The sequence below is a fragment of the Eupeodes corollae genome, chromosome 3, assembly GCF_945859685.1.
Source record: "Eupeodes corollae chromosome 3, idEupCoro1.1, whole genome shotgun sequence".
NCBI lineage: Eukaryota > Metazoa > Arthropoda > Insecta > Diptera > Syrphidae > Eupeodes > Eupeodes corollae.
Genome location: NC_079149.1, coordinates 114,039,971 through 114,052,325, shown reverse-complemented (window position 1 = coordinate 114,052,325; position 12,355 = coordinate 114,039,971). Strand labels below are relative to the sequence as shown.

General features: G+C 31.5%; 1 protein-coding gene across 1 annotated transcript in view; it reads left to right on the top strand.

The window, feature by feature from the left end:
- Positions 1–12,355, top strand: part of LOC129951551 (protein sax-3-like) — an 85,112-nt gene that overhangs the window by 66,379 nt on the left and 6,378 nt on the right. Inside the window, exons 10-13 of the mRNA XM_056063761.1 lie at positions 4,037–4,132; positions 5,790–6,036; positions 6,185–6,348; positions 12,012–12,219. Of these exons, the coding sequence (XP_055919736.1) occupies positions 4,037–4,132; positions 5,790–6,036; positions 6,185–6,348; positions 12,012–12,219 (715 nt within the window). The remainder of the gene's footprint in view (positions 1–4,036; positions 4,133–5,789; positions 6,037–6,184; positions 6,349–12,011; positions 12,220–12,355) is intronic.

Here is a 12,355-nt window from a genome sequence, read left to right as displayed (position 1 = left end):
TGAAGATTCTTCGATGCTCCAAATTCTTTTTAGGATTCTGATTATTTCGCATTTCTTTTATTTGGAGCTATGGTGCGGTGCGGCAATGAAGCGGGCTTTTGTTTTGACTTTATTTCAGGACGGAAGGAAATCCCCAAGGATTTTCACATCCTTTTGCAACATCACCTATCTAGACAAGTCCCCGAAAATAACCCTTTTTCTTTCAACACACATCGCCATACCTACCCTACATTTATGTATGTATAGAAAATCTTCTTCTGTCTGTCTCTTTGTTCAGCGGTTTATTTGTCGATTTAGTGTTTATTTTTGGTTTCCTCTTCATATATGAATAGTACCTCTGTGTATGTATGTCTATGGTGAACAGATACAAAAGTCCTTGCTTTTTTCAGAAGAAAAAAAAATAAAAAAGCTTGCAGCATCATCGGCGGGACTTCCTATTTAAATACCTGGGATCCTTTTGGTTAACAATGTCTGATGATGCTTTTCCTTCGAATAACACACGCATATACTTCTCGACATACACACATACTCGTAAAGATACAGAACCAACCAAAAGCAGAACACACGTCTGCTGAATCCTTTTCTGATGTTTTTGTTTCAGGCAGGCCAGAACAGAGAAAGAAACAAGCGGTTGTGTTTTGATGCAAACGAAACAAAATAAGAAAAGAAAAAAAGGATTCTCTTCCCATACCTATATCCTTTCGTATCCTGCTATCATACAAACATACAGACAATTGAGTTGTTTTCTTTAAATAAAACAGAGATAGTCTCCCCAATGGTGTTTTATATTTGTTTAATTTCTTCTTCACTTGAGCAATTTTTATGTCTGTTTCTATGTTCACTATGCATACGAATATTGTATTGCAGGTGATGTAAATATGTTTGTATATGTTATTTTGTTTAATTGTATGTGTTCATTTATGTTGAGTTGTTTATGTTGACAATTGGAAAAGGCGAAGTTTATTTTGTGGGAGAAAATGAATTGCTTTTCTTATTTTGACTTCCTGTGCTTTCCTTTCCCATTTTTGTATTTCTCTCGTTGTTTTTTTTTGTTATTGTTTGATGAAGAGGCATGCATTATTGGGCTTAATTATTCTCAAAAAATTGTGGTCTGGTTTTTTGCACGTTTTTCGTCTGGAATAATGCCTGGTAGGCAACTTTGGTTTCATTCCAATTGTATTCAAACCGATTAAGTGTATATTGCTAGATTTTTGGGGCAAAAGTTTGTGTGAAAATGTAAAGTTTGCAAAAATAAAAGTCTATAGGTAACTTCCTCAATTAAGATTTTATTTAGGGTACACCTTTGTGTTTATAACCTTTTTTTACAAAATGGACAATGGTGAATTAAATCAAAGCCAAAGATGGACTTTGTTAGGTTTAAACTAAAAAGGAATGACAGAAGAGAAGAGTGCCTTGTGATTTTTTAACTTGAATATGACCAAAAGAAAGGGTTATAACCATTAACGTAGTATACTCATAAGGAGATAATATCTGTCAGAACTCTAGCAATCAATTAAAAGAGTCTATTCACTGAACAATTTGTTCTAGAAGATTAAAGAATTTCAAATTTGTCTACTTAGATTTTTAATAAGAACTCAACTTAATTGCTTATTTCTCTAAAGAGAGCCAAAATATAAATTTTCAATCTTAAGACTTATTAACATTGCGAACAAATCATTAGTAAAAACTTTTAACAATAGAGGACTCAGAACTGAATGAGTTAAAGACAATTATGAAAGATTTAACATTAACAAAGTGGATACCATTAGCTCTCAAAGCCTTCAGCTACTTTTCTCTTAGAGAAGATTACAATTATCACAATTATAGGCCAGTTTTTTTATATGCTTAATAGTTCGGAGCCTAAAGTTTAGGTACCATTCTGATACGTTTATTCTTCCTCAAAGTCGTCCCAGGATTTGAAAATCTTTTTTGGAATCTGATTTTCGCTGATTTGTTTCCAAGAAAAGTTTAAAATAAATCAGATGATACAAAAATAGTTTTAACTTGAAGTTTAATAAAAATATCTTCAATGTTTTGAAATACCATAAAATGATCTCCACATTTACAGCTACAACTTTTTCTGGGGTCTTTAAGTAAGCAATTAGTTATATTTTTTTTTGTTAGCAAAGAACTTAGTTCAACTTAAAAACTCAAACTACAGTTTTCACTCACACTTCAGAAGTACAAAGAAAAAGATTTTTTTGGAATTCTTATTCCTCGAAAAAAGTTAAAAATCATTAATAAAAATTCTTAGCAATAGTGTTCTAAAAATTGACTCCTGAGGTACTCCATGGAAAAATGATAATATAGCTTTTTTCTATAATAGTTTTTATTTTGAATAGATCTCTATTTAGGTAGCTATCTCTTTTAAAGAAGTCGGATTTTGACATTTGACTTCAAAATAAACAGCGTTAGTGAAAACTGAAATACAAACTCTTAAGCATACATGAAATTTGTGAAAACTAAGTAAAATTAGGTAAACATTTAGCAGTTTAGCAAAAAAAGCTTCCTAAACGTGTGAGCCAATTTTGACTGCAGTTTTATTTCTTCAATTAAGATGCAATGCTAGTAAATGTCATCAGTAATTAAAGGTCGAATTTTGCCTTAATTTTTTGAGTGCATTAAATTTCCTTCAATTTGCCGTACCTTGACAATTGGTATCATAACCTAACGTTGTCTTTAAAAGGTAATCATTTAGCTCAAAAACGTGAGACCTACCTTGGAGAGTTCTTCTATAACAATCTAACTCATTTCAGACACACTGACATCACTACGTTTGTCATTTACGTTTCGTTATAAACTTCAATTTGTATAATTGAGATCAGAAGAAGGCCTCAAGGGTTCATGTGGTTTCACGATGTGTCAAAAACTGTTCTAAGTATATCCCAGACAGCCACTTTAATCTAACCTAACATACCCTACCTTTTTTGCTCTTATAATTGTTCTGATTTGAAATATAGAACTCATATTAAAAGTCTGTCAAAAAAGGTTTTTGGATATTTTCTAGTTTCCTAGTCACTTAATCAAAACTCTAACAAAGTGAACAGATGTGTTGTAATAAAAGTCAATTCTCTTTTCAGTAAATGTACTTATTACATACATTTTACATCTCCCCCGTTGCTCGTCGCCATTAGATATTCATCATCTCATTAAAAAAAGTTCACTTCAATAAAAATTAACCGAATAACAAAGGACTCCTTCTCCTATGGGGTCAATATTCTACCAAAAATCTAAAATCTCAAAAATATTACATTACCGCCATTCAAAAATTGCCCATTACCATTATACCATCTAAAAGTATAAAATAACCAACGAAAAAACTGCCTTTAATGAAATTTTGCACATATGCATGCAATCCTTGGAGTAGGGTAGTAAATATATTCCCATATTGAAATAAATTTAAAATCAAAAAAACCTCCCTATGTAATTTTTGTTGTTTTTGATTTTCTCATATACTATAGTGCTGACATCCGATACATGCATTGCACTTCTCGTTTCACAAAAGCCAAAAAATTAATCAATTTTCCAATTTTTGCTTCCTGCCCGTCGTCGTTGTCGACATGATCTCTGTGATGATCAAATAAATATGTATGTTTTATATGAACAAACACAACCCCAATATGCAGAGGGTTTGAAAAAAATCCACACATTACCCGGCGCCGATAGTATCCCTTTGATTGACATCCTTTTTTGGTTGCCGCTCAGCGGCGGCGGTGTGTTGAACAAATAAAAATAACAACAACAAAAAATCCTTATCCTGATTCCTCCATCCTATATAAGTACATATGAGTAAGTTGGTTGGTTAGGTTGGGTTGATTTGAGTGCGGGTGATAGCAATCAGAAGCGTTTTTGTGTAGGCAGCTTTTTTGTGTTGTTGCGAAAAAGACTTGATGGATGAATATATTTAGAGCTCTCTTTTAAATGCGCGTAAATGTCTGGCAAATTGATAGAGACACAGACAAAGCAAAAAAAAAAACAAGATGAAATGAAAAGAAATAAATTTAACAACTTTTTTTTTGTATGAATTTTCTTTCAGCTCCTGTTGAACCCCCATATGGAATGGAAGCTGTTCTATTAAATTCATCGGCTGTGTTCTTGAAATGGAAAGCACCAATTCTCAAACCATATCACGGTGAGTATCTAGAAAAAAGTTCTATAAATGTTCATTCAATAATCTACTTGGGGTTAGTAGGAGAGTGTATTGTATTAAAATACAGTATACATACCCTCTAACCCAACATAAAAGTTTTTTTTTTAGAAAAAAGGTGAATTTCGCAATAGTAAGTGATTTACATTTATAAACTCGATTTTAGGAGATTTTTGACTACAAAGTGGGATGAAAATAAATGGCTGACTGCAACTCCTTGTTAATTTAAAAGGCTTTCAATTTAAATGCAGAAACCAAACGTTTAAAGTAATAATTAATGAATTCTAATACAAACAATTTTTGTTTTGTTTAAGGCCCATCTTAATTCAAAGTAAAGTGAATAAGTCTAAAATCTATGCTTTGATTTAAAAATGTTGCTTTTTTTGGAAGCATAAGTGTAAACAAAGATTAATAAAGAGTGAACAGACTTATTGGAAGGCCTTTTGTACAGGGTTTTCCACTAATAGGTTTCATTTTGATATTTAAAAAAACTAATTTCTTTTTTAATAAATTAATTAATGTTTATTTACAGTCAGTTTCACGTACTAATTACCACTCCACGGGTTCTTTCAAGTTGCGATTTAATTGTTTAGGTGGTTGTGTGATACGCAGCTCCACCTACGTCTTGTTGAAAATAAACGTTATCAGCATCAAAATCTTGTACCAAATGGTTAGTGCGTTAAACTGTGCTTTCTCAAATTAGCCGTGTGGATAAAAAAAACTGTAGGAATGGTAGAGAGATGCAAGTCAATAAACCCCGGTTCATGAAGAACTATTGCAAAGCCTAATTTAATTTTTAACATCAAAATATTCCGATGGCCACCAAAAAATTATCTCTTCCGCGTTCCAAATACGACAATTCTGCTTACCAACATAACCACTGATATGAAAATTTACCTCATTACTATAATTTCTAATAAACTTTGGTTGATTTTGTTGCATTTTAAGGGCCTAATCCGAGCAGGTACGACGTTTTTTGTGATTGACCGGCTTGAGTTCTTTCATTATCTGAACTTCCAAATCCTTTAACAACTAAGTCAGTAGAATTCCTGATTCCGAAAATTGACGAGGAATTGGAAAATCTAGGTTTTTGTCAACACAACGATCTACAGCAACAATAATATCAGACAAATTTAAATGAGGCACACAATTAAAAATTTTAACGTCACTGATTTGTCTCTACAGCTCAATTTTTCCACAAATTTCACTTTTGCCGAAAAATATGCACAATAATGAAAAAAAATGTAGTAAATTCTAACAATTTCAATACATCGTAGACGTCTGTTTGTATGCGTTTTTTGTAATAAAGTTGTTTTTACTTATTGTCAAATATTAAAAGGTGAGAACTTCAAAAGTGAAACCAATTATTGGAATTACTTTACATAACAAAGATATTGTCAAAAAACTGAAGAAACGTGTACAAAACTTTCAAAATTTTGGTATTTATTTTTATGAAAATACTTAAAACATTTTGAATATGAAATTTAATTAATATCTATAAAGTTATTTTTGAGAATATATTCATACAAATTATCAATGGAAAATTCACCTTTTCTAACCTAAGCATGATAATAAAATTTCAATCTCTCTAAACTTATTTTTCATTTGTTCTTTTTATCTTTTTTTGTATTTCATCATCCAGGAGTCCTCCTTCACTATCATGTTGTAGTTCGTGGAGTCGATATGAAAATGAATTTATCTCGTATCCTGACGAACGTTACAATCGATGCTGCATCACCAACCCTTGTTTTAGCAAATTTAACCGAAGGGGTTATGTATACGGTTAGTGTGGCTGGTGGCAATAAAGCTGGCATTGGGCCATATTGTTCACCGGCAACATTGCGCTTAGATCCAATAACAAAGAGATTAGATCCGTTTATTAATCAAAGGTAAGTTTTTTTTTTGTCTTTTTGGAATAAAACCAAAAAAAATCCTTCAATCGATAAAAATGCACATTCCCTTTGGGGATATGTATTTTTATTTTGTATTTAATTTATTTTGTTAATTTAATTTTATTTTGTATGTATATGTGTCTAGGTATCCCATCAATCAAGAACACGTAGATGATGTCCTTACTCAACCATGGTTCATCATTTTATTGGGAACTATTTTGGCTGTGATGATGTTGTCATTTGGTGCAATGGTTTTTGTGAAGAGGAAACATATGCTGATGAAGCAATCGGCGTTAAATTCAATTCGAGGTTAGTTAGATATATATTTTTACATTTACTTATAAATATACATATTTTTATATAACAGTCATCTTTCTACATATTCTATATCATTGTGTTGTGTGGGTGGTTCATCATCCCTGGTTTTCTTTTTTAAGGGCTGTTTTTTTTTGAAAGGGTTAATTGCTGAACTGTAACAAAATATTTTGGTAGAATTTGCTTTTTCTGTTGTTTTACGTTTTTTGGTATTTTTGTTTTTGGGTTTTTCATATGAGAGCCCGGTAGGTCGGTTGAAGTGCAGTCAAATGAACACTGAATATATTATTTTTGGTTGGTGGTGTTAAATTGACTGCGAAATGTGAATATGGTAAATCTGTTTTTCTGCATTTTTTATTTTCGTATTAAATGTTTTGTTTGTTTTAATTTTGATTTTTACTCACAGTAAATTTTTATGTATATGCATTTATGTACAGTACATGGAACAGTATACCCAAAGTGAAATGATATTAATGGACATTTATCAATTTTAATCAGATGAAAATTAAATCATTTCGGCTAGTTGACCCTATGCACAATACATATATATCTTTGATGGAAATAAGTAATATAAAGGAAATATATGTAAATGAAAATAAGTATAAATGCTATTAATGAAATTGAAATTTAAATATTTGTTTTATATTATTTTTTTTGTCTTTAATGACATTCATAATTGTTTATTTGGTGGGTTTTACTTTAAGTATTTTTAAAATTGAAATAATTGGTGTTCATTTTTTGTGTGTAGGTAGGTAACATTTATTAGTTAGTAATATATGGTCAAGTTTACAATAATTTTAGAATAAACTATCTATTGTTTAATTTTTTAAGTTCATAATTAAACTAAAATAATAACACCTACTTATGGACGTGAATTTAAGCACATCACGGGTATAATTCATAATTCTATGAAAATGTTAAGTACCTAATTATAATTATTTTTATAGATATTTGAGGCCCATAAATACTTTTTTTTGTTGAAGAATGTTTATTATTTAATTGATTTAAATTTATAATCTTTTTTATTGAAATAAGTGAAATTGATATAACATTTGGAAGCTTTAAAACTTAATAGTTAATTTAATTTTATCCACTTGCATTCCTTTTGAAGCTTGTTTAATAGTAAAAGTATTAATTTGTTATGGACAAAAATTCAGAATTGAATTTGAATGAACAAAACTTTATTGAGGTTTAAAATTGATTTTCGTCAAATTTGTATTGAAAAAAACGTCTGAATTTGAAAAGCAATTGAGTTTATATTTTGTTTCTTGTTTAGTTATATTTGTTTTTATTAACCTTTTGAGTATTTAATTGTAGATTTCACAACTTATTTTTTTATTTAAAAACCCTAGAACTTCAATGATATCACCAATTAACTTTGCTTTATTACATGTAATCTAGTATAGTAGTACCTGTGGAATGATGGTTATTGCGTTAAACTGTCATACCAGAGGTCTAAAGTTCAATCCCTGCCTGTGCCATTAAAAAAAAGTTTTCTCAAGGGTACTGCCTCTTGCGAGGAATTGACAAAACTTCCAAGAGTAATTCTTGTCATAAAAAGTGCTTTCTCAAATAATGCATTCGGATTCGGCTTAAAACTGCAGGTCCCCTCCATCCCTGACAACAGTTCTCGCGTACAGGAATGGTTGAGAGTTATAAGTCACTAGGCCCTGGTTCACGCCACGTGGCTAAGCGTATTCTCAAATGACTTTTGCAGAAGCTGTATGGACGAGGAAGAGGAAGAAACGGTTCTTCATCTTCTCTGCACATGCCTTTCTCTAGCTCAAAAACGCAAGAATTACCTAGGAAAATTCTTCTTTAACGATCTAAACGATCTAAATCATATAAGCATAATCAGGCTCTCACGTTTCGTAAGGGATGCAAAATTGTTCCATTGAGCTTAGGAGGAAGCCTCAAAATGTACGTTGTATCACAATGAGCCATTTAATTGGCCGAAGTATGTCCGATTCCATTATGGACAGCCACTTTAACCTAACCTTACTTAAGCCTTGTTTCTCAGTGGACTGTTGCGCCACCTAATTTATTTTAGTTAAGAAAACCCAATTAGATGACAGAATCAAATTCTTTAATTTCGTATTTTAAAATCATCTAATTCTAAGTTCAAAAAATCTTTAATGCTCAATCAAAAATTGTAAATATTTTGTACATTACATTTTTTTAAATATTTTAAAGGAAGACATTGAAAATCTCTAAAATGGAAAAAACTGGAAAACGCATTCTTTTAAATTATATTTCTTTGATTTGAAGTCAAGTTTATGAGTCAATATACTTTTGCTTCCTTATTCAACCGACTAGTTCAAATTGGCTTAATATGATATTTGTCTTCGTATTGTACACCCAGGCGTATACTTACTTTTTTCATTCAATTTTTTTTTCAAACAAATTCCCAACTTTTGTATGGCCCATTATCTGTATATATTTTTTGACTATCAATAAGAAAGATTGTAGACTTTCTCTTTTGTGTAGCTTCAAGAAATTCGAAGTTTTGGCTCTGAAATCGCTTTTAACTTCGTATCTCAAGAAATATTTCTTTTTTTTAATTACAAACTTGATTTGAGTGTGGGTATGTGCAAAGGAGCTTATTTCAAAAATGAATTTCTACTTGCGCCGCCAAAACGTGTTTTTACTAGGACATTGAGTCTCAAGATCACACATATTCATTCATTAGTTTTCTCTTTTTCAAGAACTGGTTATCAAATTAGCCAATCAGCTTCAAAATAAAATGTTCGATCCTCTCCATTTCTACCACAATTAACTTAATTCTAATTCAAACCAGCTATCTGCACTTATAGCTTTTAATTTTGTTCATATCCTAACCAATTTGATTTATTGCATAAATTAATTAAATTATATTTGCAAAGAGACTATTCTCAACCCACATTTTGACTTTTTTGTATTTTTAAATTTAAAATTTTAGTCTGTACAAAAATATTCAACTATTAAAAAATGTTAAACTTCACCAGAAAAAAAATGAAAGCTACAAAACCATAACCAACTTTTTAACTACCATATCAACTCATCCCATCATCAAGAGCTCAATTTTGATCCATGTAATATTTTGTACCTACTATACTCGTACCCCTCTCTTCACTAACTGTTTCCGTTTTATGCAGTTTTCTACTTTAATTCCTTCTTTTTACATATTCATTCATTCATTCCATTCGCCATTTGCGATGGTTGTGTGATGAGTTTTTTATTATTTTACTGCGTTCATGTGCCAACCAGCAACAGCAACAAAAGCAGCAGTAGCTAGCTTTCAGGTGTAATGTGAGAACATCCAAAGGATATAACTACCTTTATAAAGACTGCTCTGCAAGGACATGGCAGTTTTAAACAAGAGAACACAAAAAAAGGACTCACACACACTGACTGAATGAGAATTGCATAAACTCGGAAAAATAAAAATTCAAAAAACGCAAAGCGAAAAAACAAACGTCTAGCACACGCGTGGAATTCCCATGATCCCATCATCCTATGGCTAGGATATTCGTCCTTATACTATATATTCATAGGTAGGTTCTCTATATAATGCTTAAGTTGGAATAGCAATTCATATACCACCTACGCGCGTTGCTTTAATAACTGCAAACACGAATATTCGTAGGTATGTAGGTACGTAGAGGTACTTGGATTCGTATACCTACATTTACGCCAAGGATAAGGATAACGTTAGCACAGTGTTAAATTAAATAAAGCTCGTTCGCTGAATGCTCTCCTGTGTTTTCTCACATTTGACGTAGAGAAGATACAGTATTTTTGATAACTCCTTTTTTTTGTTTTAACTTTTATTCGCAGTCATGCTGGGCATGGTAGGGTGTTTGTATGTTGACTGATGGTAGGTAAAGAGAAGGAAAGGAATGCCACGGGGAGGCGTTCTTTAATTGCACTTTTCTCTGTTTGATTGCACCTCCCATAGTCTATACAGGAGGTACATACATAGTCCGCTATTCTCCTTGTCATTGTCCTGCTGACGCGCGAAATACCTTTGAGGATGTCAACAAGGCTGTTGGAGATGATTGTCGGGCCCCGGGCCAGAAAAAATAAGTGTGTGTGTCATATTTAAATTAACTAACAAAATGCATGAATATTTTTAACTTTTACTCAAAGAGACTTCAAACCTGGACAGATTCTAAGGAATTTTGTCCGGAAGTTAAATAAGGCAAAAAGGACTCTTATTGCCCTATTATATTGTCAGACTATAGGTGGAGAGTGCAGTGGGGTAGATTTCTTAACAAAACTGAAAATTTAAAGTTCTTTCACATATTTTGGTAGTAGTTTTCATTCAGGAATTTAAATTTTAACTGAGGAATATCTCTCTAGATGGTTTTCCAATAAGAGCTTTTATTTTGATATTCATGAAAATGAGATTTTTTGAAGTTAAATTAATAAATGATTATTTTTTTGTAAGAAAGAAAATGTGTTAAATTGTGTTTTGTACATGAGTACAAAGAAAATCATCTAAAGATATTAAATCACAAGGTCTCCGTGGATAGTTGTAGTTACCTTTTCAAGGAATACAACACGGTCAGACAATTTTCTAGCAGAATTGCTGGTGATCGATTCTATCACTCTTAAATGAGTTTGATAGTTTGATAATTTTTAACTACAAGGATTGAAGAGAAATGAACAAAAACATGAATGTTCTTCAGCCCATCGGATAACAGAAGCAATAATCTCACCTATACGGCTAAGATTATTTCTATTATATTTTCTATGTTCTATTTTTTTTGATGACGTAGCTTTGTCGGTCAAATGTCAAAAAATGACAGCTTGGAAAGTGCTAACTTCCCAAATAATAGGCTGTTCAAAATGAAACCTCTAAAACGAAAAGCGTCTTAATAGATGCTTACCTTATTTTCTGATAAATGGAAACATTTAAAATGCCCTTAACCTTTTTATATGACAACTGACTAAATCCACCCCTGTTTATACAACGTGTGTGTCTTTAGAGTGCCAAATGAATGATGATGATGATTCATTTCCATATACGAGTACACACTGGCTGCATCCTAGCTAAAGCTCCCCATCTTCACCCATATAACAATTTATCCACCAGTAGATATAGATATGTATGAATATACATATATATTTCCAAACAGACAGGACATTTTATGGTGTTTATTCATTTTCACCCAGTTGACAGTCGGACAAATTTTTAATTAAAAATAATATAGGCAACCAAAAAATATACAAATACAAATACAAAAAATAAACCAAAATATAAAAATAAAAACTTAGTATGCCATAAATTTCGAAAGAAAGCTGTCAGAAAATACCACATTCACATGCACACAAATACAACAACAGTAACAAAAACAATAACAAATTTTGTATGTGTAGATATTCATCCTTTTCCTTGGCAGACGAATAGCACATCCAAAGGACATCATCTATGTATGTCAACCTATATTCATATTGTTTTTTTATTTTTTAATAATAATTTCAGGACATTTTTTTTGTATTTTCTGCTTCTATTTCACTTCCTCTTTTGTTGTTGTTTTATTTTATTTTTATTGTTGATGATGTCCTGTTTCCTTGTGTAGATAGATATTAATTATGACAGTTTTGTTTAAAAAAAAATAAAAAATATAAACCATACAATATTTTTTTTTTGATTTTTTCATTTCGTCCTGCAGGCACACATCATCCAAACGATGTCCTCAAAATGCCGAGTTTATCGCGCAATGGAAATGGTTTTTGGTTGGATGCCTCGACTGGTGGTATGGTTTGGCGTCCTTCAGCTAGTGATGCAATGGACATGCAAAAGGATCAAATTGCCGACTATGCACCCGTTTGTCTAACAACAACAACAACATTACCATCTGAACAACATCGAAATCAAAGGTATGTAAATGGACATAGATTGAGAGTGTATACTGTATGTATATGTCGGTCGAAATTACATTCAAACATGCTACACAAACTAAAATGTACATACATACATATATAGTGATGTATGTTGTGTGTTGTGTCTGGTGCA